The following is a 27,384-nucleotide window of genomic DNA, read 5'->3' on the forward strand; positions in this document are numbered from 1 at the left end:
AAAAAAAAAAAAAAAAAAAAAAAAAAAAAAACTGCTTTGTTTTAAAAGGCTTCTTTTATAGTAGTCAAGATATTACCTGAAAGCATAAAACTACTAAATTTACGTAAATGTGTAAACTTCCCAAGGGAAGGGATTGAATACCGTGCTCAGCATAGTATCAGGAACATGTAAGACACTCAATATTTACGGTGCAAATTAATACATAGAATGCAATGTACTACTCAGCTCTGAGATCAGAGAACTAATTTTCAAAGTCAATTCTGCTTGACAGTTACACTTATTTTACTTTTATTTTTTTTGAGATGGAGTCTTGCTCTGTCCTCCAGACTGGAGTGCAGTGGTGCAATTTCGGCTCACTGCAAGTTCCGCCTCCGGGGTTCACGCCATTCTCCTGCCTCAGCCTCCCGAATAGCAGCGACAACAGGCGCCCGCCACCACCTACAGCTAAATTTTTTTTTTTTTTTTTGTATTTTTAGTAGAGACAGGGTTCCACCGTGTTAGCCAGGATGGTCTCGATCTCCTGACCTCGTGATCCGCCCGCCTCGGCTTCCCAAAGTGCTGGGATTACAGGCGTGAGCCAATGCGCCCAGCAGACAGTTACTTTTTTTGAAGTAAAAACTTGTTCAGAATTTCCAGTCAACTTAGCAAGAACAGCATTAACCTCCCCAAACAAATGGTAAACCAAAACACATTATCAGTAAGTTTGTATTTTACTAATGGTAATTACTATATTTTTCATATTTTTTCAAGGATGTTCAAGCCATTATTGTCAGTAACTTTCTTAAAGGCCTACTTTAGGTAATTACAACAAAATTTTAATGCTTTCTATCAAACTCCAACTTTTTGAGAGAAATCAGATACATTAAATTTATGTACTGCACGTTCACTTCGTTTCCAGCGCTCTTATGCACCTAATATTCATTTTCGTAAACATCTAATTCATTCTGGGGCCACGGGACGACGCACACACTGAACAAGTGCACAGAGTGGTCAATTTGGCAAAGGCCTAGAATGCAGGTGACTAGAAAATAGGGCGGAGCCACTATCAGTTGAAGTGCAACAAAACATATAAGGTACTCCAGGCTCAGAGAGATGGGTTAGCAGACTCCAGCAAGTCTGTTTCCCGTTTGTTGGACGAAGGGAAATAAGAATCCCTATATGAGCCTACCCTAATTACAAAGAAAATGGTACTAAACTTAGATTCAGATTTTTTTTTTTTCAAAGGCTTCTTATCAAACTGTAAGGAGCAGGAAAGCGAAGGCTCAGGATACCCAAAGAGCCCAGGAAGTGAGGTTAACAGCGTGGTACCCAGTGCCAACTTGATAGGGGGAAGACCAGACCCAAAGGGCGAGAGTCAAGCTCATAACCAAGGGCGGAAAGAGCATCTCACTTACCGCTCTCCACCTTAAATTTCTCATGCCGCCCCTTCAGGCCATCGATCTCGGATTGCTGATCAGCAAGGAACTTTTCAAGTTTGTTCTGGACAGACTTGGGCAGCTTGTTCAGCTCCGTGCGCTCCAGGACTTGCTGCAACACAGCCGCCATGTCGGTGGGGCCAGGGGCCCCAGTGGCAGCGGCTGACGGGGTAGAAGCGGAGAAGAAAGGCGAAGACCAGGAGGACCCAGACGCCTGGGCCGCCGCCTCTACCACCTCGCTCGGGGGCTCGCGCGCGCCCGCCCGCCGGAGACTCCCGCGGCGGGACCCTGGGAAATCGAGTCCAGCCTAAGCCACGGCGCTTCAGCAACAGCACCTCACCGCCCGCGACCGAAGTGCGCGCGCAGCCGTTGGAAGCTACGCACTCTGGAAACCCGAGCTCAGCTGCTACCCCGATCCTATTGCGCACTCAATTTTCCGGCTTCCAGCTCCACCCACTTCAGGCCTTGTAGGCCTCTGGGAAATGTAGTGTTTTTCTCATTCCCTTCTGCCAGCCCAATCCCGCACCGTCCTTTCAGTTTCCGTTTTTCTCCCCGCCCCCCTGGCTCTCCTATCTCGGCTCCGTAACCGCTGTCCGCACGGTGGCGCCACATACGTACTCGTCACCCCATGGCCCTCCCTGAAGAGCTGGTGACCTTACCATCAAAGCCCCGGGATGCCATGGATCGTCCTCTTTGGCGGCTTCTGGACACTGAGCCACTAGAGGGCATCGGTCCCGGTAGGGGCGGACGGCAAGCTCCAGGCTACCGCCACGCTCTCTATGGCGCCCAGAAGGGGGCGGGGTGGCGACCGCAGTCGCTTTGGCTGAGGCTCTGCGGTGAAGGGAGGGGGGCGTTTTACGTCATCAATCTGCGCCACCTGACTCCCAAGACCCTAGCTTTGGAGTGGGAAGTGAGGTGTAGGAAGTAGGTCGCTTTCTGATGAATTAAGTGTCAGTGAATTGAGACCTGAGGGAATCTGGCCACTAGAGGCTGGTACTTGCGCCCCCAAACCCCATCTCCGGCAGACAGACTGTCCGAGGTAATTGTCGGCCACGAGTGCACATTCTGAAAACAGGTAAGTCAGCCTAAGTGTAGTTTGTGTGTGTGTGTGTGTGTGCGCGCGCGCGCGCTTGTGCACTAGAGCACACAGCTCCCTTTTCAAGAGAAAAAGGAAGGGACAGAGTGTTGGAAACATATGGACTGTCACTCCGGCACACACTTCTGACGAACTTACCTTGTGTGAAACGGCGTACCTAAATGGTTTTTGGCGGTAGGGAGGCGGTACTGAGTGATTCAGTACCGGGAATTTAAGGACCCGGGTTAATTCTTCAGGAGGAGAATTAAAAGAAACCGTTAGCACTTTGAGTGTAGCCTATGTTTTAAATTTTTGTTGCAGAAACTGTTACCTAACATTATATTGTTTTTAAAATTGAAAACTGTTAAAACTGAAGTTTTAAACACATTGTTAATTGCTACAGTAACAGAACTTGCATGTTTCCAGATCATAATTCTGCAATTTTAAAGCTCAATCTGTAGATTGTTTCGTGTTTAATTAATCTTCTGAAAGAATTTATTAAATTATTCATTGTAAATAATGCATTCCCAATGTCGTCTCTCTGTAGTTCCCACAGTCGTGGGCCTTCTGTGAATTGGAGATTTATATCTTATATGAAATTTATTCTTTTTCTCTAGTTCCTACTTTTGAATCATGTTGTGAAGCCATCTAAGAAATATAAATGGAAGCATTTTGTGATATTTTGTAATAACTAAGGAAAAAAATAAATCAGCAGTGGAGCTTAAGGTTGATTTTCCCCAAAATACTTTTAGATAAGCGCTGTAATTAAAGTTGCTGGTATATGAAGTATTATGCTATGTCCTAAGCCCACAGTATTATCATACTGTTGATCTGTCATTTGGGAAATGTAGATTTTCTGTATTTAGATTCACAGAATCCTAACATTAGATAGGTTTTCAGATCTGCTAGGATTCAAATGCTTTATTTTATAGATTAGGAAACCGGTGCCCAGGAAGATTGAGTTGTGTCAGTCACAGTGCTTGGATCACAAAGGCTTTGGCTGATATACAACATTTCTGGAAAATTATGACCCTACAAGGCAAAATACAGTGGTCCCATAGTATCCGTGGAGCATTGGTTCCAGGACCCTCTCACCTGCCCACCCCATGGATACCGAAATCCATGGATGCTTCAGTTCTTTATATTAAATGGTGTAGCATTTGCATACTTTAAATCATCTCTAAATTACTTATAATGCCTAATACAATGTAAATGCTATAGTTGTTGTATTGTTTAGGGAATAGTGACAAGAAAAAACATCTTTGCACTAACGGTACAGATGTAGTCATGCTTTTTTAAAATAGAATTTTTTTCAATCTGTGGTTGGTTGGATACATGGAAGTGGAAACCACAGATACGGAAAGCTGACTATATACATTTTTAGTACTGCCTTTTATAAAGTATGGTTGACTACATTTAAACATTTTGAAAGAGCACTAAAGAAAAATTTATCTGACATTCAATCCGATTTCATAATTGAACAGATTTTCATCTCTATTGCATTCAGTTTCTAACACATTAATATGGCTATTACGTGACACCCTAGAAGAACTAAGGTTAAAAGGGTAAATATAACTTTGGAATTATTTGTATTTGTTGCAAGAATTAAGAATTATTAGAGCAGAAGGAAAAGGAGTATAATATGATGAAGTAGAGGAAAGTTAATACATATAATTTCATACCTTAAGGCATTACTAAAAGGTAAAAGCCCTTAACTTCACAGAGGCATCAGTGATATTTAGACAAGCATTCCCAGACTTAGTCTCTAAAAAATGATACGCAAATCTGATTCACGTCTATTGTTGTCAAAAAAGAGCTAGGAAGAAATTAACGTGTTTTGAGACAAAACTGAGCAAGCTCATTGAAACAATAATGAAGCAGCCTCTAGTAGGACAGTTCAAACTTGAATCCATTCTCTGGGCTTTAATTTTAAAATGCAAAACCATCTTGTGACTGACAGTTTACTGGTATCAAATATACCATCCCAGCATATCTCTGGTAGCCTTAACTTTGTGGTACGGAGTAAGATTCACATTTTTACAGAACCCAAATGATGATTATTCCTAGATTGCAGTGTTCAAAATACTGTAACTGTGTTCCTGCAGTCTCTGTTTGTTTTATAGCTCTTTTGGATATCATCTCTTTTACATTTCATTCTCACCAATTGTGAGCTCCTTGATTTAATCATTCATTGTATTGCCTAGCTCTTTTATTCAGTATCTTTGGTTTTAAGCTATAGAAATGCAAATCAAAGGAACATAAGCCAATAGAGGGAATGAATATACTGATTTCCTTCCACAAACCAGAGAGAAAGCAGAACAAGAGCTACGTTTAGTAATGATTTAATTGAAGGACTGGTTATGATTCCTCATTATGAGAATGGTGTTGAAAAACAGGGATTCTAGAGCTGGAGTGTCTCCTTTGCCACTTAACCAACTTTGTCACTTTGGCGAGTTATTTAATCAACTTTTCTCATTTCAGTTTCTTCATATATAAAATGAGGATTATAATGGTACCTACTTCCTGGGGTTTCATGAATTATTGTTACATGGAAAGTACTTACAATAATGCCTTGTTCAAAATAGAAGCTATATAAATGTTGTTGTATTGCTATTTATCTACTTAAATAACTCTTACTGTAGTATGTATTCCTCAAGGACAGAGACTGTGTTGCTCATCTTTGTGTTATCCCACTTAGCATAGTTTCTAAGCAAAAGTATAGTTCTTTCATATATGCTTATCAAGTAAATGAATTTGATTCTACCTCCTAATGAACTATTCAGAAATTCATGTTTACTATTTTAGCAATGAGAACACTGAGACTTAGCAGTATATTATCAAAGACAATACAACTCGGAAGTAGATTTAAAATAAGAAATCTGGTGTGTTGGCCGGGCACGGTGGCTCACGCCTGTAATCCCAGCACTTTGGGAGGCCAAGGCGGGTGGATCACCTGAGGTCAGGAGTTCGAGACCAACCTGGCCAACATGGTGAAACCCCGTCTGTATTAAAAATACAAAAATTAGCCAGGCATGGTGGTGGGTGCCTGTAATCCCTCCTACTCAGGAGACTGAGACAGGAGAATCGCTTGAACCCGGGAGGCGCAGGTTACAGTGTGCCAAGTTTGTGCCGTTGCACTCCAGCCTGGGTGACAAGAGCAAAACTCCATCTCAAGAAAAAATAAATTAAAAAGAAAGAAAGGAAGGGAGGGAGGGAGGAAGGGAGGGAGGAAGGAAGGAAGGAAGGAAGGAAAAAAGGAAGGAAAAGAAAGAGAAAGAAAGCAAGCAATCTGATGTATTGCCTACTAGTTTAGTATCCTCTCCCTTATCCCAGCTTTGAGAAAAAGGTTTGATCTCTCATGTCAACTCTGGTTGATTTGTGGTTGTTTCCTGCTGCACTGTATTGAGAACCCTGGAACTACATCTGAACTTTGCAAGAAGGAATACACTGTGTAATAAGCATTTGCTGCAAGGCCTGGGATGGCCTCAGGATAGTATCACTTCTTTTGCTATACTGCTCCCATGATAAAGACATTGCAAATGATATTTTACCTAAAAATACTGTATCTTTTTTTCCTTGTAATATAGGAGATTTTAGTTCCTAAAAATGGGAAGAACCTACATTGTAGAAGAGACTGTTGGCCAGTATCTTTCAAACATAAATCTCCAAGGAAAGGCTTTTGTCTCTGGCCTTTTAATAGGACAGGTATGTATCTTTTACTCTGTATTTATTACTAAATAATTACTCTGTAATTTATTAAAACAAATTACTTGTTTATTTAAAGTTAAAAGATGCTATTTAATAATAAACTCAAGGTTGGGGATGGAAGAAGGAATGTAGAAGAAGTAACTTTAAAGTAGATCTTTGGGGAAACATGGAAAAATGACAAACCTAGCCCAGTTTTGCTCAAGTCAGGACACCTTCCCCTTTCACCATGTAAAAGTAATTTATTATGTGGAAACTTCAGAATTAGAATGTTTATTGACCAGATTATTCACAGTTTGTTGTCTTTCCAGAGTGTTTTGTACTCCCTTCTAATCTTTCTAATATCTGGTTATCCAATTCTTTACAAAAGAAGCTTTTGAAAATTTTATTCCTATTCTAATTTGTGTTGTCTTATATCATACGTTATAGCAACAGTGGTCATATTTTTATATGCTATAGTACCCATCTTACTGCATTTTTTTTTATGTTGGATCAATAGGGAGGGAGAGGGATTGGGAAAAATTTGGAAATTAGACAAATTCTAATTTCCTCTTAGAGCTGTGTCTTAAAAATCAACACAAAATCGAACAGAGATTCAGATACTTATTTTAAAACCTATGCCACTGATTTGTTATAGGTGAAAGAAGAACCTGTTAATCAGCTGGAGGGACTGGTCAGCAGTACAAAGCAAAAATAAATAAATAAATAAATAAAAGAATCACACAGGCAAGCTGACTATGTCTATCCAAAAACACTGGGGGAGAGTGCACTTTGGCCCAAGGACTTGATTTTGAGGCCTACTAGCCAATAAAGCTCTTATTGGGACAATTTTCTTTCCAGATACCTTAGCCCGATGCCTTAGAATCTTCAGATTACATGATTAACTTTCCTTATTCTGATTCTATCCATATTCCCAAGCTACTTTCTTTTATAATTTGATGCCCCATGTTATCTATTTATAAAGAGTACACTGTCCAGAGGACTCGTGTTCAGATGCCTTCATGACATTTTAGCTTTCTACATCATTCTGAATAAACTCAGTTAATGTCAGTCTAGCCATGAAAGACAGGCTCATTTTCAGAATTTTTGCAAATCTCATTTCTTAATTTGCAAAACAGAGGGCAGATCTACATGGATCAACCAGGTAGCACCACCCTGTGAGGCCTCTCCTTAGACAACCAGACCGCCTCTCTTGAGAACAGTGTGAATTTCTTTTAATTCAGTTACTTAGCATGTAATTCGGGGCTCTTTTGTTAGGAGTTTTCTGTTTAAGTTTTTTTGTTTCTCTTTGTTTAAAATATTAAAGAGAAGACGTCTTAGAGAAAGATGTGATCAGTAGAGATAAAAAGTCAGGGAGAAAGACCCTCTTCTAAATTTGTCTTAACTGGATAAAGGTTGTTTCTAAAGCTCAGGCAAACTGCCATCTTACAAATGAGTGTCTCATAATTTAAGGACTTCCTTCCATCTGTCTTTATGCTGTAGTATGTATTGCTCAAGGACAGAGGAATTCATTCCTTTCAGTATTCTACGTGCGTTTTCTTCGCTTTTCTTCCAGAGTTTATTGCTTTTTCCTCTCCTTCCCCTTAAGCTTGCCTGTTTCCTGGTCTCTGTCAGTTTTTCTTTTCAAAGTTATACATTTTATGATTTTAGAAAAGAGAAGCCTTCTTAACTGAGACCTACCTTCTTTTCCTCTGTTTATTTGAATGTAACTTCCTGAAAATAACTTGTAGGAATAATTAATCTTATTTTCTATCCCAAGGTGATACTAATGATCAGAGTTTCAGGTCATGTGTGGGGATGATACAATGCTAACCTGCATTAGCAGTGTTATTTTCACTCTTTTTTGTAGGAAACTTTCACTGTAGTGAAACTGAGCTATTAGATGTTCCTACATTTATTTTTAGATCTCCCACCTTTGGTCACTACTTAACTGATCTTACAACTGAAGAACAGATGGGGTGTGGTGGTTCATGCCTGTAATTCCAATGCTTTGTGAGGCCAAGGTGGGAGGATTGCTTGAAGCTCGAAGTTTGACCTAGCCTGGGCAACATAGCAGGACTCTGTCTCTACAAAAAAGTAAAAAAAAAAAAAGAAAAATTAGCTGGGCGATTGTGCCTGGCTGTTCAAGCCTTGTAGTCCTAGCTACTTGGGAGACTACTCAGGAGGATTGCTTGAGCCCACGAGTTCAAGGTTGCAGTGAGCTGTGATCACGCCACTGCACTCCAGCCTGGGCATTAGAGCAAGACCCTGTCTCTAAATAAATAAATAAACACACACACGTGCACACACAAAGAACAAAAAACAAAACAGAAAAAACCCTTGAAGAACATAGAATCTGGTGTCACTTTGAATTGTGTCCCAAATCCCCTTTGTTATTCTGTGGAAATGTATGTGGAAGTTCCCACTGTTATCATTTCAGTTGAAATAAGATACAAAAGGTCACTTGTTGTTTAATTTCACTGATATTTTCCAATCTGCTCACTTACTATTTATAAAACAAATATATCTAGAAAATATAACAAATATAACTAGAAAACTGAATAAGCATATTACTTTTTAGTTAATGTAATTCATTCACTCATCCCATAAACCATTTTTAGGGACCACTCTGTGATTTATATTTGAGTTGTCCAGATAAATAAGCTGATAATAAATATGTTAAAAGATAAACTACATGTGAGGGAAAGGTTGTAAGGCCATTCTTGAAAATTAGCTTCCCTTCAGCTTCCACTATAATATTGGTGTTAATGGTTTAACCTGTTAACAAATATTACTCAGTTTTTGCATGTCATAAAAGCTAAGGAATTCAGGTATCACTCTAATTAGATTGAGGAATCAGATACCACTCTAACAAGCTTTTTAATTTGTTTTTGAAGTGTTCTTCACAAAAGGATTATGTGATTCTTGCCACTAGAACGCCCCCCAAAAAGGAACAAAGTGAGAACCTCAAACATCCCAAAGCTAAGTTGGATAACTTGGATGAAGAATGGGCCACAGAACATGCCTACCAGGTTATCTTATTTTTCTGTTTATATGTTTTAGTTTTATTTCAAAAAAGAGCTAGAATCAAGAAGATTTAGTGACTGAGTAGAGAGAAGAGACATAGGGAGAAAGTAGCTAAACATGACTGAGATTGTTAGCTGGGGTGTCTAGGAGGATGGTGTTGGCATTACACAAGGAAGAAACAGATTTGGGGTGAGTGAGTGGGAATAATGACTAAATTCACTTACAAGTATTTATTGAATGAATTATGTATCATCAAATACATAATGTTAGAATAAGCTAAAAATAGAATTATTTCCTTTTCTGGGGTTGGGGGTGACGGGAGGGAACTTAGAGGACAAGTCAATAGGTACAGCAGGCCACCATAGCACACGTATACCTATGTGACAAACCTGCCCATTCTACGTTTTTGGGTTTTGTTTTTTTGAAGAAAAAGAATTTTCTTTAAGAAATAAAAGAATTATTTTCTTTTCCAATCAACTTTAAATCTTTTAAACTCAAACGTGTTTCTGTATATGTCTATATAAATATATACATGGACATATATCTGTATCTGTGTATGTGTTTGTGATTATGGGGCAGTGTGTAGTTATATACAAAAAAAATTCTGCCTGTAATCCCAGCACTTTGGGAGGCCAAGGCGGGTGGATCACCTGAGGTCAGGAGTTTGAGACCGGCCTGGCCAACATGGCGAAACCCCGTCTCTATTAAAAATATGAAAAATTAGCCAGGTGTGGTGGCAGGTGCCTATAATCCCAGCTACTTGGGAGGCTCAGGCAGGAGAATTGCTTGAACCCGGGAGGCAGAGGTTGCAGTGAGTCAAGATCGCGCCAGTGTACTCCAGCCAGAGTGACAAAGCAAGAGTCTGTCTCAAAAAACAAAACAAAACAAAACAAAACAAAAAACAAAGAAATTCAATATTTTAATTATTATTGTTTTAGTCCGTTTGTGTTGCTATTAAGGAATACCTAAGACTGAGTAATTTATAAAGAAAAAGGCCTTTTTGGCTCATGATTCTGCTGGCTGCAAGATTGAGCATCTGGTGAAAGCCTCAGGCTGCTTCTGTTCATGTCAGAAGGCAAATTGGAGCTGGTGTGTAAAGATCACGTGGCCAGAGAGGAAGCAAGGGGTTGGGAGGTGCCAGGCTTTTTTTTTTTTTTTTTTTTTTTTAAACAACCAGCTCTCCTAGGAACAAATATAGCGAGAACTCGTTCGTCGGTGTGAGGATGTAACAAAGCCATTAATGAGGAATCTGCCCCATGACCCAAACAGCTTCCATTAGACCCCACTTGGGTTCACATTTCAACATAATGTTTCAAGGGGACAAACATGGCAACTATCTTCTAAAAAAATATTAAGTATTGTAAAGTTAAATTCCCAATGGTTTATAAATAACTTTCTACTCTAATTTTGCTTTTAGTCTCTCATAAAATTGTGTATGACACACACACACACACACACACACACACACACAGAGTATTAATGAATTTATATAGTAAATTAGCTTAACCATTTACCTCTAGAAAGAAAAGGTTGATTTTACTTTTTCCCCTTTCTTGCTGTCACCTCCATCTCCTAAAAAATGGTTAATTTTTTGTATTGGTGAGCTTGAAAAGATAGCAGGCTCCCTATGCTAAATATGAAAACTTTGTCAGATTGTGCTACTATAGTAAATGGAATTTATTGAATTAGAGGAAACCACCAGCAGACATAATGCAAGTAGATTAAGGATTAGAGCATGGTATCTAATTTTCTAAGACTCTACTCTGATCAATTGCTTATACATTAACTAATGAAAAGCTAACCAAAGCACTCTAATCTCTGAGTGTAGATGATAGAAAAAAATCCATGTGGTATTAAGAACTAGCCACAATCATGTGAAGGGAAATACAAATATGGAGATATCATGGTAGTATGTATCAAAAACCTTGAAAATATGTATAACTTCTTAAACCAGTTGTCCATCTCAAGGGATTTGTCCTAAACAAATAATTCTATGAATGCAGAAAGACGTACTAGGATTTTTAATCTATATTATTTTAAGGTAAAATTAGATATAACATAAATGCCCAATATCAGTAAATGGGCTTAAAAATTTGAGGTTAATCTATGCAATAGAAAATAATGGATTTTCAAGTCAGACTCCCTCTGTTCAAATTCCAGATCTAGTATGCTGCTAAAAATAGGGATACAAGGGTAGAATTACTTATTCCCTTAAGGAGCTCCCTGACCAACTAGTAGGGTTCACAGATAACTATAATATAAGGCTATGTGATAACATCCTTGGGAAAACTACACCGAAGCCCTGTGGGAGTTCAGATATCAAAGGATCAGAGAAGGAGCTTCCTCAAGCTGCCTTTGAAGTATCCTGTAGAGTTGAGACACGTAGAAATATAAGAGAAAGTCAGTTTTGGCCTAGGGAGCACTGTGAGTAAAGACATAGAGTTAGAAAGCCTAGGATGTATATGGGAAACAGTTTATAGCTCATTTGACACTGCTTTTCAAGTAGTTTTTGACAAATATTTGAATTACTTGGGGAAAAGTAGTGTCAAATGAGGGTATAAACATCAGATTGACCAAATTCTAGAAAGTCTGAAATATCAATCTAAAATAAAACTTAATTTTATTTAGCTGATTGTGGGACACCATTGAAAAAATATTTCAGTCTTTGATCTCCTGAGAAAGGGGTTTATTTATTGATGTAGCTAAAGGATGTTGTTATCGGATAGTTTTATTTATAAAGTAGTTTTAAGGTGAAAAGCTAAGGACACTCTAAGAAGACAGTTTCTCAAACGGAAAGGATTGCGTGTAATGCCAAATGCTTTTGTTAGCTAATACTATATTTCTATTTTTAGGTATCCAGAATGCTACCAGGGGGACTTTTAGTTCTTGGAGTATTTATTATTACTACTTTAGAACTGGCAAATGATTTTCAGAATGCCCTGCGTAGAGTAAGTTTGATATATTGAAAATTCTTAATGAAATCAGTTATATGTTATTTTTATTGATTATGAGTATATATAATGATTCTAGGCATATTTAAATTTGTTTTCCATAATTCTTTTGCTGGGGTTACATTGAAAAGCTTTTTTCACTCAATTGCTTGGATATCTTGAGTGTAAAAACTGTTTATATTTTAAAAAACTACATATTTTAAAATAGTCTTTATTTTAGAGATAATTCTGACTATTAGGAAACAAGTTATAATGCTTTACCAGTTTTTCTTGTACAATAACAGTATTCTGTCACACCTTCCATTTAGTACCTAGTGATTATTGTAACATGAAATTAATAGGTGCTGAAATTCTTTACCTTCTTTTCAATTCTCCCTGGATCCCGAGAGTAAAACATAAAGAATCAGGTTATTCCTGGACACAGTATCTATCAGGAATCTCCTATGTTTTTTGCTTAATTACTGCACCAGAGAATATGGTATGTAGTGTAAAAGTAATGAAGGTACACAAACTGTTTTCCCTTAAACCCAAACCTAAGGTAAACTCCATGTAGCCAGCCCTTTTAGCATTCAGGATCCACATGAACTTTTTGAAGCGTATTTCATACCCCAAAAGAGGGGGGACCTTTTAATCTTGAGACATATAAAACCCAACCCCACCAGTATCCCACAAAAAGTGTGCAGCTGAGAACTTCAGATGTTACAGAGTTTTTCAGTCTTGTAACCTGTCCTGTCAGATGTCCCAGCCTCAAGCCTCTGATATTTGCACCTAAGGGAGTAAGGGAAGAAAATGGAGATATTCTCCTCCCTGCTAAATTGTTTGACCCTCTGCCAATTTTTCCATCTTAAATAAATTTACCTTGTTCACAATTGTTCATTCCCTTTGACATTTTGAAATTTAACCTAAATCTATGTGTATTTAATATTAATAGCATTGATTGTGCACCTTTTTGTGGCTGGTGCTGAATTGAGTGAGTTGAATGTGGGCCCAATGCTAGAGAGATATAGCCAGGCCCACTTTCCTTGCTTTTGTATCTTTTGTTCCTAAAAAGTATATAAAATTTTAGAAATGCTTATCTCTAAAATTACTGAGTTTCAATTATCTAATTGTTTCCATTGGCTTACATTGACCAACACTGTAAGAAACAGCCTTATAAAACTTGTCAGTGTCACCCGTTGTTGTTAAGAACTTTATTCATCATGTTACATTAATATTGGGTTTCCGGAAGAAATTTCTTTTTACGTTATGAAGAAAGTTGTGCCTCCTCTGATTATTGTTTGTCTTCAGCTTACAGACCATGTGAATTAGGTTACAGATTAGATTTCTCTCTGCGTATTATTGTTAGAAAGCTTAGAGCGAAATGTGTTACCACCCCTTATATCAAAAGTATGCATTTTTATAATTCTTATTTCTGACACAAATTTATCTCACTATTCTACTTTAACTTTTAATTTGTTATTACTATATTTTATATGTTGTTATATATTGCCTTAAGTCTTGTGTGACATTTAAACAAGAAATGTTAATGACATGCTTGATTTCTTTAGTTAAAATCACTTGTCATTTCTCATTCTAATGAAAATAAAGTCTCTGTTCTATAGTTTCTGTAAATTCTGGTTGCCCCAAATTAATTGTTCGTGTCCAGTTAATCACTAATGACAGTGAATTACATTTTTTTATTTAAAGCCCAATTTTTTTGTAATTTCCTAAAAGGAACTCAAAAAGGTTAGTAATTAGCTCCAGTCTTTAATTTGAAGAAAAGAAACATTAATGGTGGCACACACCTGTAGTCTCAGCTACGTGGGAAGCTGAGGTGAGAGAATCGCTTGAGCCCAGGTGTTGAAGGCCAACTTGAGCAACATAATGAGACCCCTTCTCCAGTAAATAAAGAATCATGAAATTTTAAAGCTAGATGAGAGTTGGGGACATTATAATTGCCTATTTCAACACTCTTTTTTTTTCATTTTGCATTCAATTGATGTGTATTTTTCTCTTTCAGCTAATGTTTGCTGTGGAAAAGTCTATAAATAGAAAGAGATTGTGGAATTTCACAGAGGAGGAGGTCTCAGAACGAGTGACACTTCACATTTGTGCTTCTACAAAAAAGTATCTTTTGTTCAGTTTATGGTTTAAAAGTACAAAGTACCAAAATAATATTCTTGCAAGGTTTTTTTGCTATTTAAATAATCATTTAAAAGTAGGCATAGTTTTGTAAGATTTTTCTGTAAATAACATGGAATTAGAGCTGCCAGTAATAATAATAGCAATAATGGTTGTTAATCATGTCCCAAGGTCATAAAAAGCTTGAGATCTGAAATATGAAAGACTCAGGATTTTGAATTTTTTACCTATCTGCCCCTGTACATCCAAGCGCAGTAGGTTCTCTACAGAGATAAATGCCTAACTCATGACTTAGGCAAAGTAATGTTTTTATTATGTTAAAGTTTCACCTCCAGTTTCGATAGATAATGATGTACAATTCAAAGCACAGGTGCACAGAGCTGGATAGTATAGGATATCCGAGAAATTCTTATATCTTTGGCTAAGATGAAATGACACTAAAAGCCAGTTACAGGGCCTCCTTACCTTCTCTTGTCTACACTTTGCCAGGGCAAGGGTACCTCCCAAGCAAGGGTCAGCCTCACCGAAGGAGTGACACTATTGATGGACTTCCAAAGACAGAATTTTAAAAGTGACCATTCTTGCAGAAGCAGGGTTTTTTTTTTTTTTTTTTTCTTTTAAATCTTTAGTATTTAACTACAAAGTTTCATGTACAAGCCCTTTAATCCAATAAATAGTCTCAGGTTTGACCTCATATAAAACAGTGCTACTTTTTTTTTATGGAGAATGTGTATTTAAGCAGAATTTCACAAGTGCTTTGATTCTATTTATTGCAATTAGCAGGATTCATAAAAGGTAGGAAATTATTTTTCAAGCATCTCAAGTACTATAGTGACAGCAGTTTACATGTATGACTATATATACACATATATGTATACACATACACACATATACATATATGTACGCATATCTTTAAAGTTATGATTTTGTAAGAACTTTTGGATGTGCATTTTTTAGTTTATTTTTTGATGGTTTATATTCTTTTAGTTATCAATAATGCCTTTTTTGATTATTTCTTTCCTTAATTAGTGAAGAATATTTTGTCGAACTTATGATATCCATGATCCAAAGGTAAGAAATTTACTATTTAAAGATTGTTCTGTGTCACAAAGTATTTTCAATCAAAATTCAGCTTTATATTTAGTTTTAATAATTTCCATTGCCATCACTTCCTACTGATGTCTACAGCTAACTGTAGTTTTTACTTGGAACTATGATTAATTTTATTACAGGTAAGGAAAACATTTTTGTGTGTGACAGGGTCTCACTCTGTTGCCCAAACTAGAGTGCAGTGGTGCAGTCATGGCTCACTGCATCCTCCACCTCTTGGGCTCGAGGGATACTCCCACCTCAGCCTTCTGAGTAGCTGAGACTACAAATGTGCACCACTGCACCTGGCTAATTATTTTTGTTTTGTTTTTTTGTTTTTGATAGAGATAGGGTTTTGCCATGTTACTCATGCTTGTCTTGAACTTCTGGGCTCAAGTGATCTGCCTGCCTTGGCCTCCCAAAGTGCTGGGATTACAGGCTTGAGCCACCACGCCCAGCCAACTTTTAAAAAAATTGTTAAAATATCTTTGTTAATCTTCTCCTACCTTGTTTGTGTATTTAGTTTTATATTTGAGAGGCTGGTAATAAAAGTGACTGAGGACTTTGGTAGCTGCAATGCCTACTAAACAAGCTATGTGTGTTCAGCAAAACCCAGACTAGCACTTTGCTAATGCATCTAAAAGGGTTGTGAAAAAGTAACTTTGCAGTGTCATTAGCAAGGATGGGACAGAAGGAGAATGCCTGACACCTAGGAGTTGCTCAGTGATTATTTGCTTCACATCAGAATCTTCAATATGGATACTGTTGAAGCTAGAGGATCAAAGGACCTTTCAGAATTCTAAACATGGAAATTTCTGATTCTTTTTCTGCCTACCATTGGGAGGAGAAGTGATGCCAAGGATGCCAAGTTTGAAGAGTACTAAACTTAACACATGCTTTATTTTGTATTTAGTTCAACCTGTAGTCTTTTGATCGAGGGTTTAGCCATATGTGTTAGATATCAGCTTGTATGCGTTATTTAGGTTGTATACTTAATGATGTTTTGTTGATCCATGTATTTTATCTAGACCACATCATAGTTATTTTTCTCCCTTTTCCACTGCTAGAGTTCAGCAAGACCAGCAGATTGGAAGTATCAAAGTGGATTATCATCCTCATGGCTTTCTTTAGAGTGTACAGTTCACATTAATATTCATATCCCACTTTCTGCTACTTCTGTCAGCTATACTCTGGAGAAAAATACAAAGGTATCAGGGTAAAATGAATTTTCTTTAGTGATTGCTAAGTGAACAATCTGCTTTTATTTTGCTTGCATGTGTCATTCATTTTACAATCCTCAAATATTGCATTCTGTTTATAATAATGTTATATGAGTGAGTAACTATACCCGCAGCCAAATTAGAAATTTTTAGAAATTTTTAGAAGTGGAACAATGTCATACTAGTGTATTCAGTTTAATAATAACTAATAATTTAGTTATTGAACTAAATACACTAGTATTTATTATGTGCCAGTTAAGTATTATTATGTGCTTTGTCATTAAACTAAATACACCAGTATTCATTAATTAACATATGTAAAATGTAATTAATGTACGAAGTTATAGTGTTTGGACTTTCAGCTTTCTCTTGGTACTTAGATTTTTTGTCTTTTTCCAGTTCTTTTTTGTATTTCTATACCATTCTTTTCTTTTATCTTATTTTCTTCATTTTCTCATTGAAGATGTCAAATGGAGCTTTTTTAAAAAAAATTATTTAGACATATTATTTGAGGTTTTTTTCTCGCTTTTTTTTTTTAAGGTAATGGGCATTAAATTTTATTTAACTGGTCATGTACTTAACCTCCCGAGTCTGTGACATAAATGTTATTCTGGGATAAAGATAAGAAAAAAACTATATTATTAAATATGATAAGATACCAAGAATTGGGGGGGTATAATTTTTTTTTAATTTGTGAAACTAGATTTAAATGCTGCATTATTAAATGAGAACTTAGGGATTTTAATATTTAAAGTTATTAGGGAAAAAAGTAGATTATAGGAAGTTTAATTGAGATAACATTATATCTGAAAGATTTCCATGTTGTGTTTCTCTTAAGAATGGACTTACACGCTGGGCCAAGGAAATAGAAAATGGTGTTTATTTGATTAATGGACAAGTTAAAGATGAAGATTGTGACCTATTAGAAGGACAGGTGAGTTAAGAGGAAAATCATCTTATTAAATTGTTAATGCTTAAGGAAAAATAAAAGATGACTTATTTTTAGTCCTTGCCTACAAGAAAACTGACTTCATCTACCTCTCATTTATAATTTCTTTTAAAATAAAGGGCAAATGTTTTCTTAGAACAACAACCCCATTAAAAGTAGGCAGAGGACATGAACAGACACTTTTCAAAAGAAGACATACATGCAGCCAAGAATCATATGAAAAAGAGCTCAGCATTACTGATCATTAGAGAAATGCAAATGAAAACCACAGTGAGATACCATCTCACACCAGTCAGAATGGCTGTTATTAAAAAATCAAAAAATAACAGATGCTGGTGAGGCTGCAGAGAAAAAGGAATGCTTACACACTGTTGGTGGGAATATAAATAAGTTCAACCATTGTGGAAGGCAGTGTGGTGATTCCTCAAAGACCTAAAAACAAGGATACCATTTGATCCAGCAATCCTATTACTGGCTGTACACCCAAAGGGATATAAAATGCATTACGTTCATTGCAGCACTATTCACAATAGCAAAGACATGGAATCAACCTAAATGCCCATCAATGATAGACTGGATAATGGAAATGTGGTACGTATACACCATGGAATACTATGCAACTGTAAAAAAAGAACAAGATCATGTCCTTTGCAGGAACATGAGTGGAGATGGAGGCCATTATCCTTAGAAAACTGATGCAGGGGCCAGGCGTGGTGGCTCATGTCTGTAATCCCAGCACTTTGGGGGGCTGAGGTGAGTGGATCACTTGAGGTCAGGAGTTTGAGACTAGCCTGGTCAACATAGTAAAGCTCTGTCTCTATTAAAAATACAAAAGTTAGCTGGGCATTGGTGACAGTTGCCTGTAATCGCAGCTACTTGGGAGGCAGGGGTGAGGCGTGGTGGCTCACACCTGTAATCCCAGCACTTTGGGGGGCTGAGGTGGGTGGATTACTTGAGGTCAGGAGTTCAAGACCAGCCTGGTCAGCATGGTGAAACCCTTTCTCTACTAAAAGTACAAAAGTTAGCCGGGTGTGGTGGCAGCTGCCTGTAATCGCAGCTACTCGAAAGGCTGAAACAGAAGAATCGCTTGAACCTGGGAGGTGGAGGTTGCATTGAGCCGAGATCGTGCCACTGCACTCCAGCCTTGGGCTACAGAGTGAGACTCCATTTCAAAATAAAAGAAAAGGAAAAAAAGAAAACTAGCAGAGGAACAGAAAACCAAATACCATATGTTCTGACTTATAAGTGGGAGTGAAACGATGAAAACACATGAACACATAGAGGGGAAAAACACACAGTGGAGCCTATTGGAAGGTAGAGGGTGGGAGGAGGGAGAAGGAGAAAATCAGGAAAAATAACTAATGGGTACTAGGTTTAATACCTGGGTGATGAAATAATCTGTATATCAAACCCCTATGACACAAATTTACCTATGTAACAAACCTGCACTTGCACTCATGAACTTAAAAGTTAAAAAATAAGTAAGTCCAAGAAAAAAAGAGAAAATGATGTAATTGGAATCCCTAAACTTATGGGAGTGTCATCTGAATTTCATCTAATTTCCAAATTGCAACCAAAGGCCACATGTTGTTCTGCCCTCATGGCAGTTCAAAAGCTATGGCCATTTTATAAGAGAGGTCTATATTGGCTTCTAAAATAGCTTTGACCTGAAGGAAGCAGAACTTCTGTGATCCCTCCCTTTTTAAAGCAGGGATCAGCAAACTTTATGTGAAGAGAAAAATACTACGTATTTAGATTTCACAGTCTGTATTTTTATCTCTACTGTGTAGCCTGAAAGCAGCTACAGGAGATATACATAGGTGAATGATCCTGGTTGCATACCAGTAAAAAACTTTATTTACAAAGACAGGTAGCAATGTGGGTATTTGCCCACAGGCAATGGTTTGCCAGTTGTTGCTTTAGAGGAATGAAAGTATGGAATTAATTGTTTTAAAGAGTGCACATTGATCCAGAATACATAAAGTAATATCTATATAACAAACTAAATTAAAATAATTAAAAGACTTGTTTTTTCTAAGTTACTTAGTACATCTACAATAGTTTCTAAGTTGTCTTTTATATGCTACAGTCTTAACAATTTGGCTTTTTAACTTTTGTGTTTTTTCAGAAAAAATCTTCTAGAGGAAATACTCAAGCAACTAGTCATTCTTTTGATGTCAGAGTGCTAACGCAATTGGTAAATATTTTAAAATACCGTTTATTTAAAATATTTATTAGAATAACCATAATGAAACTATCTGTTTTTATGTTTCTCATTAGAGAATAAAAGGATTTTAGAGCTGTAAGAGACTATGAAATGGCTGGTTATAGGAAGGTTATTCCCAAGAAACGTCATTTTAATAAAACCTGTTTGTTTGGGTTTTTTGCCTCAAGGATATTAAAATTTTAACATCAATAGCAGTTGAAAAAAATATGTACATATACATACATACGTGATATGTATGCATGTGTGTAAATATTTTGGGTTGTAGCTTTTATAGTTAAAGTTGCAATTTTAACAACTTAAAAGTAAAAGATGTGTACACAGAGGTGCAAAGAGTTGTCATATGCTTAATTTGAAGTAGATTTATTAGATTTATACCCCTTTATTTGATAAAAATCACAAAGTATTAATTAGCAAGTTGTATATTTCTGTATGGTTGCATTAATTTACCCATGTTCTCGAAAATTTAAAAGTTGGATATCTTGAAGAATAAAAAGTTAAAGCCACTAATTACTCCTAAAAATATACATGCCTTTGATTTTAATCCTACTTGAAATTATCCTAAAGAACAGACCAGGGTATAAAATAGCACACGCGTGTTTGTAGGAAACTTTATTTCAATATTATACTGAATTTTGAAACGGAAATACTCTCAGGACTTGTCTTTTTTTGAACTGACTAGAATAGAATTAAAAGCAATTTGGCATTTGAGGATATTTTAGTTTCTTCTTTTTCTGTGTGTAGCAATAGAGCATTAGTAAATTGTCTTTGGACTTATGCCACTCAGTGTGAGTTCTCAATTTCATTTTTCAATACCTTAGAAGTATTTTAGTCTTGATTTTCTACTTTGTCTTGATTTTAGAAGTGTCCTTTGTTTTGAGGCTGGCTATTCCTCTACTTATGTGCTCTTCACTAGTTAGGCTTACTACATGGTTTATTAAACAATTTGGTTAAGACTATTTTATTAATAGTGTAAAATTGTAGTTGGGAGATCTATAGAGTGTGGGAATATAGAGAGATGAGTGGAAGATAATCTCATGAGATAATTTATTATAGTAATATTATATAGTATATTTTTGGCAGTCACTCCACCGATCACTTAACTGGAAATTTTGAAGTGATTAATATACAATAAGTAGTCAGTACTTATTGCCACTTTTCTCCCAGTTAAGTCTCATCGATTCCTTATTTGTAGTATTAAGCTTTTCTTTTATTTTTCATACAGTTCTGCTGTTATTAGCCTTATAACAGTATTATTTTACCTAAATTAGCACAAATAACCCTTAACTGGTCTCTCTTCATCTATACATTCTTGTCCAAACTGATTGTTTCTCTAAAAACTCTTCTACCTTTGTTAGTATATCTCTTGAAATACTTTCCATTTATCTACTGTATCCTGTTTATACACTCAGATGATCATTTCTGAATCATAGTTTATGTTCAGTTATTAATTTTTTTCAAGAAGTATTTATGGAGGTTGTACAATGGCCAGACACTGATTATGTTGTTCTCCTTGCTCAAAATATCTTAAGTGTTCTGTACTGACTAGTTAGAGAAGTCCAACTCAGGGTTCTTCATAGCCTCAACATACCTTTTTGTTCTTTCTTTCTACCTCTTTTTTTCTAGATGTATTCTTGCTGTACCTTTAAAACTTTGTATTTCCTGAACTATGTGTTATGTCTTTGCTCTTTTCTCTGTCACCCAAACTGTCAAAATCCTATCAGTACATTAAGATCTAGCCCAAATGCCCTTATTTGTGTAAGATTTCATTTGGTTCCCATAAAATGGTAATCTTCTCTTTTCAAATGCCATGTTAGCATCACAGAAGTTCCTTTACCTGAAGGCTGTTTGCCAGCCAGGTTATTCCTAAGTCCAGGTAATCAAGAGGAGTTTACATATGAAGACCCCAACTGGTTTACATTTCCACCTAAAAGGAATGAGTCAGACCTTATATTCTTTAAAACTTTTCCTGGCTGAGCATGGTAGCTCATGCCTGTAATCCCAGCACTTTGGGAGGCCTAGGCAGGGTGATTGCTTGAGCCTAGGAGTTCAAGATGAGTCTGAGCAACAAGTGAAACCCTGTCTCTACAAAAAATACAAAAATTAACTGGGGGTGATGGTATGCGCCTGTAGTCCCAGCTACTCGGGAGGCGAAGGTGGGAGGATCGATTGAGCCTAGGATCTTGAGGCTGCAGTGAGCTGTGATAGCACCACTGCACTCTAGGCTGGACGACAGAATGAGACCCTGCCTCAAACAAAACAAAACCGACCAACCAACCAAAAAATACCTCTTTTCTTTAATATGTGTGTGTATCATCTTTAATAGTCTATTTTGGAAAACAGTGCCCTAATTAAATATAGATAGATAAATAGCTAGCTAGCTAGATAGATGTATATACACACACATACAAATATTTACATATGCTAATATATAAATGTGTTATATGTTAAAAAGATATACGTTATATGTTAAATATGTAAAATAGAGCATTCTTTTTAGAGTAGTTTTGTCTACAGTAAAAATTTATGAAGTAGATAGAGGAAGCCTGTTACTCCTCCTCCAACCCCACCTTTTGATGTATCAGTGAACTCTACATGTGTCATATGGAAGCTTATTCCAGATGTCATATCAGCATGGTCACACTGCTGCTTGGTTTGATGATAGCCATTTCTGAATGGACCCAGGACCTTTGGAGCTGTGTGGTCTGTGGCTAATTTTTTATCAACAAGTCCTTGACCATGTTAGAGTTTAAATTGTTTAACAACACCTAGAAGGTTTACATTACCTTAGATATTGCCTGAATTACACTGGACATCAAATAATGCTCTTTCGATAGCTATGCATTTAAATATTCTACTCTTCATTATTTTTCCGCATTTATTCCTGATTGCATAAGCACATAGGCACAAAGCACTTTTCACAAGTTGTATGATTTGACTCTTGTTCTTCAGAATTGATTTTGTTGTTGAATGACTTATACTCCAAGTGTTTTTAGAACATAAATTACTTCTTTACCATTTCTATTTTTTGATTATCTTTTTAAATCATGATTTTTTGTTTCCATTATTATGGGCCTCTATTACAGGTTGAGTGTGCCTTGTTTGAAACATTTCTTGGGACCAGAAGTGTTTTGGGTTTGGGATTGTTTTAGATTATGTAATATTTGCAGAATACATACCAGTTGAGCATCTCTAATCCAAAAATCTAAAATCTTATATGCTCTAATTAGCATTTCCTTTGAGCATCACATTGGTGCTCAATAAGTTTTGGATCTTGGAGCATTCAGGATTTTCAGATTAGGGATACTTAACCTGTAGTACTTTAACTATTTTGATACTATCCTTGTTTTTGGCACTTATTAAGATGATGAGGTTGAAAATACATGTGAGACACCTGAAAACCAAACAAGAACACTGGCATTCCTTAGACTGAAGAGGATGGGACTGTGAGGTGAAAGTGACGGCTTACAACCACTGATACCATTTTCTGATAGCAGGCATAGTTGACTTGTTTCAGTTTTGCTGTGGAGCATAGCATTACTTTTAGTCTATGAAAGCTTTTGGTTGAAAGTGTGTAAATATATGTGTCTGAGCATTGCTTATAGTTTTACCATAGTTCTCACATCCCACTTTGTTATTGTTGAACTTATTTTGCATTGCACAACTTACATCTACTACATCATGTCTTTGTACATCTTTTAATCATCACAGTACTGATATGAGTAATTTGCAAATAATATATTTTTAGGAACATATTGAGTGAATGTTGAACCATTTTAGATGGTTATGTTAGAAAAATTTAGATGTAGTTGTGTTTAATTTCAGTATACTTTCAAAATGCCTGGAAAATAATATATAACTTACAAAAACAAATATGAAGACCTTTAAATAATTTGCGGCAAATAATTTCAAATGCTTGGCTCAGTCAAAACTTTCTTCTGTCTTCATAAAATTGCTAATATGATGTTTAAATATTTCCTGTAGTTAATCATTGTTGGCTATTAGAACTTAAAGAGATTTTGTCTTTCAGCTCCTGAATTCAGACCACAGATCCACAGCCACAGTCCAGATATGTAGCGGTTCTGTAAACCTTAAGGGTGCTGTGAAATGCAGAGCTTATATCCACAGCAGTAAACCCAAAGTTAAAGATGCTGTGCAGGTACAAAAAGGAATAACTAGCGAATGAAAACATGTTGACTATTAACAAAAACCTAAAATTTTACCTTTTTTTATCTTATATTTTATAATTATTCATTTGATTTTAACTGATAATGGCCTGTTGTGCAGTTCAAATGTACCATATAACTGGTGTCAAGATTTTCATATGTAGAGGATCTATTTTGTGCCTTTTTAAAAATGATGACTATACAAGTTTAGTAAGTGTTCCACAGCTGTACATATTAGTATCTAATTTGGAACACTGCAATTATTTTTTTAGATGTGAAACTTTATTCATTTATTTGGTTTTAATTATTTAGATATGGTCTAGGCAAATTTGTCATTAAACTATACACTTGTTAATAAGTATGCTAAATAAGTGGAAATAAAACATTGAATGATGTATCAGTTATTTAGTGGGCATGATTGTACGGGAAAGCAAATTATGTTTTTTTGTTAGTTAAATAATGTAAATCCAAAGTATTTTATTTCTTACTGTGTTTTGTGTGTTTTCCCTGTAGGCAGTAAAGAGGGATATATTGAACACAGTTGCTGATCGTTGTGAAATACTATTTGAGGATCTGCTTTTGAATGAAATTCCAGAAAAAAAAGTTATGAGTATAAAATAAGTACTTTTTTGCCTAACTTCGACTGATATAGTAATAAGATATCAAGATATAGCAAATACATCATCTTTTATAGCTACGTATCTATGTTTTCAAACAGTGTATCATCTTTTATCATTGGATGAACATTTTTCAGTTGCTGCTCAGAAAATTTTTTTTTTGAGACAGAGTCTCACTGTGTTGCCCAGGCTGGAGTGCAGTGGTGCAGTCAGGGCTCATCTGAAGCCTCAGCCTCTTGGGCTCAAGCAATCCTGCTACCTCAGCCTCCCTAGTAGGTGGGCCTGCAAGCACATGCCATGATGCCTGGCTCATTTTTAGTATTTCTTTTTTAGAGACAGGGTTTCGCCATGTTGCCCAGCTTGGTCTCAAACTCCTGAACTAAAGTGATCCACCGTCCTTGGCTTCCCAAAGTGCTGGGATTATAGGTGTGAGCCACCGTGTTTGACTTTAGAAAAATGTTTTTGAACACTTTATCAAATTTAGCAAATTTGTCGACAGTTAACAATTTTGGGGAGGATTTTTTAAAAAATTAATTCCAAGTGAACTTCTCCTGCCAGAATGAGTAAACCTTGTTGACATTTTAAAGTTAATATTTTTTGTTAATATCATGAGTATTTTAAATAATTTAGCCACAATCAAAATATTATTTATTAGTGTTAAATACTATATAATAGGTCCTTTAATAGGTACTATTTATATAAACTACATTAGTTTATATGCTTCTCAGCTATTACTCTAACAGACTTCATTAGGTTTAAAAAAGGCTAAGTTACAGTATCTTACCCTTTAATAACGATTGCAACTTTTGGGAAATATAACAATTTATACCATCGCAGTAATTGGTATTAAAAATTTTTTTAATCAAAAGCAAATTAAAATATTGAGTACACTTTTTAAAGCTACATCATCATCTCCCCATTCTTATTATTCCAATGTCACTGGATTTGAGATTCACATTTAGATATGTACATAATTGAAACATTCATATTAGCTTTGGGTCCAGCAATTCTCCTGCCTCAGCCTCCCGAGTAGCTGAGATTACAGGCGCCCACCACCACAGCTGGCTAATTTTTGTATTTTTAGTAGAGACAGGGTTTCACCATGTTGGCCATGCTGGTCTTGAACTCCTGACCTCAGGTGATCCACCGACCTCCGCCTCCCGAAATGCTGCAATTATAGGCATGAGCCGCCGCACCTGGCCCACATTAGCTTTTGAAGGGGATATTTTTATGTTCGTAGGAAAACACAGCTCCTCTATTTAACCAACTACTTTTAGTACTACTGATAGCTAGTATATTAAGTTTGATGGACTAATTATAATCTTTTTTTATATTCCTAGTATGCTAGATTCTATGGATGCCAGATTTAACATGTATCCTTCCCTTAATTCACAATTCTAAAGTTCCATTTACTAATAATTTATAATTTTATTTGACTCTTACATGAAACAATTGTGGATAGAGAGTTTTGGAAGGGCAGTATGTGGGACCTGTTCACATGGTCCCTCAGTCTAGCAGCCCCATGTCAGTGTGGCTTTGTTTTTGCAATTTGACTCTGAGTTTGTGTTAACTCCTGTGGTGTAAATCATTGCTTCACTTTCTGAGCAACAGTGTATGTTATAGCTGCATTGCGAGTTTCAGGATTTTCAGGGTATGAGGATGTATCCACCATTAATGTTAAAGATCTACCTTATCAGACACATTAGGATACTCTTTTCTATTTAAAAATCCTTTATAAAAGTGGTATTATATGGCTATCATGGTATTCTTTCATATTCAGTTAGTATTTTGAAATTTTTGCTTATGTTCAATTAATAAAATTAATGGCCCCTAACAGCAGTTGTACTGTTCTTATGTTAAACTTGATACATTTAGCAGTTAATGTTATAGCCTAATCCTAAATTTTAAAAGTGAAAAGTTTTACTGGTAATTGGGTGGCCTTGGGACCTGTGTGAAGAACATAGACTGTAGTTTGGTGGAAAGAGTAAAGACTTTGAAGTTCTCAGGTTCTGTGTTTATTCTGCTCCTAGCAGAGTGACCTTAGGCAAAAGACTTTATAGGCATTGAATTTTGTCTCCCTCCCTCCCTCCCTCCCTCTCTTTCTCTTTCTCTTTCTCTCTTTCTCCTTTCTTCTTTGTTCCTCTCCTCTCTCCTCTCTCTCCCTCTCTTTCTATGATCACATAGGTTTTGACATTCTTTTGATGTGATGTATCACATTATTCGCTTTTATATGTTGGATCATCCTTGAGTCTCTGGAGTAAATCCAACTTGATTATCATATATTATCTTTTTGATGTACTGTTGCATTTGGTTTGCTAGTATTTTGTTGAGGATTTTTGTGTCTGTGTTCATCGGGAATATTGTGTAGTTTTCTTTTTTGTGTCTTTGGTTTTGTTATTAAGGTTATGCTGATGTCATAGAATGAATTAAGAGTTCTCTGTGCTTCCTTTTTTTGTAATAGTTTGAGAATAATTGGTATTACTTCTTTTTTAAAGGTTCGGTATAAATCATTGGTAAAACCATCCAGTCTTGGAGTTTTCTTTGGAGATTTTTCATTACTGATTCAATCATGTGATTTTTTTATTGTTCTGTTCAGGTTTTCTATTTCTTCTTGTTTTCTTTCTGTCTTTTTTGCTCTCTCTCTTTCTTTTTCCTTTCTTTCTGCAAAGACTTTGAGGTTCTCGGGTTCTGTGTCTATTCTGCTGCTAGCAGAGTAACCTCAGACAAATGACTTTATAGGGATCGACCCTCCCTGCCTGCCTTCCTTCCTTCCTTCCTTCCTTCCTTCCTTCCTTCCTTCCTTCCTTCCTTCCATCCATCCCTTTGCTCCCCTCCCCTCCCAGTCC

The 27,384-nt window shown here is 36.4% G+C and overlaps 3 protein-coding genes across 4 annotated transcripts in view; 2 read left to right on the plus strand and 1 right to left on the minus strand.

Annotated features, from left to right (window-relative positions):
• TPR (translocated promoter region, nuclear basket protein) overlaps window positions 1–1,957 on the minus strand; it is a 66,954-nt gene extending 64,997 nt beyond the window's left edge. Inside the window, 1 exon segment of the mRNA XM_017848052.1 lies at window positions 1,395–1,957. Within this exon segment, the coding sequence (XP_017703541.1) occupies window positions 1,395–1,545 (151 nt within the window). The 5' untranslated portion in view covers window positions 1,546–1,957.
• Window positions 1,958–1,986: 29 nt separating this feature from the next.
• The window catches only part of ODR4 (odr-4 GPCR localization factor homolog), a 44,790-nt gene continuing 19,392 nt past the window's right edge, over window positions 1,987–27,384 (plus strand). For both annotated transcript variants that reach the window (XR_001880678.1, XM_017848105.1), the window contains exons 1-11: window positions 1,987–2,490; window positions 6,078–6,195; window positions 9,072–9,206; window positions 12,054–12,149; window positions 14,152–14,258; window positions 15,308–15,344; window positions 16,430–16,570; window positions 17,421–17,516; window positions 19,660–19,728; window positions 23,786–23,914; window positions 24,435–24,525. Coding sequence is in view for 1 of the 2 variants with exons in the window: in XM_017848105.1 (XP_017703594.1) it covers window positions 6,097–6,195; window positions 9,072–9,206; window positions 12,054–12,149; window positions 14,152–14,258; window positions 15,308–15,344; window positions 16,430–16,570; window positions 17,421–17,516; window positions 19,660–19,728; window positions 23,786–23,914; window positions 24,435–24,525 (1,000 nt within the window). In the remaining variant the exon portion in view is untranslated. The remainder of the gene's footprint in view (window positions 2,491–6,077; window positions 6,196–9,071; window positions 9,207–12,053; window positions 12,150–14,151; window positions 14,259–15,307; window positions 15,345–16,429; window positions 16,571–17,420; window positions 17,517–19,659; window positions 19,729–23,785; window positions 23,915–24,434; window positions 24,526–27,384) is intronic.
• Window positions 25,691–26,510, plus strand: LOC108512729 (oculomedin). The gene is given in 2 exon segments (XM_017848106.1): window positions 25,691–26,248; window positions 26,251–26,510. Coding segments are annotated over 2 exon segments (129 nt in total). The 5' UTR covers window positions 25,691–26,191; the 3' UTR covers window positions 26,323–26,510.

The sequence above is a fragment of the Rhinopithecus bieti genome, unplaced genomic scaffold (assembly GCF_001698545.2).
Source record: "Rhinopithecus bieti isolate Rb0 unplaced genomic scaffold, ASM169854v2 scaffold_27006, whole genome shotgun sequence".
Taxonomy (NCBI): Eukaryota; Metazoa; Chordata; class Mammalia; order Primates; family Cercopithecidae; genus Rhinopithecus; species Rhinopithecus bieti.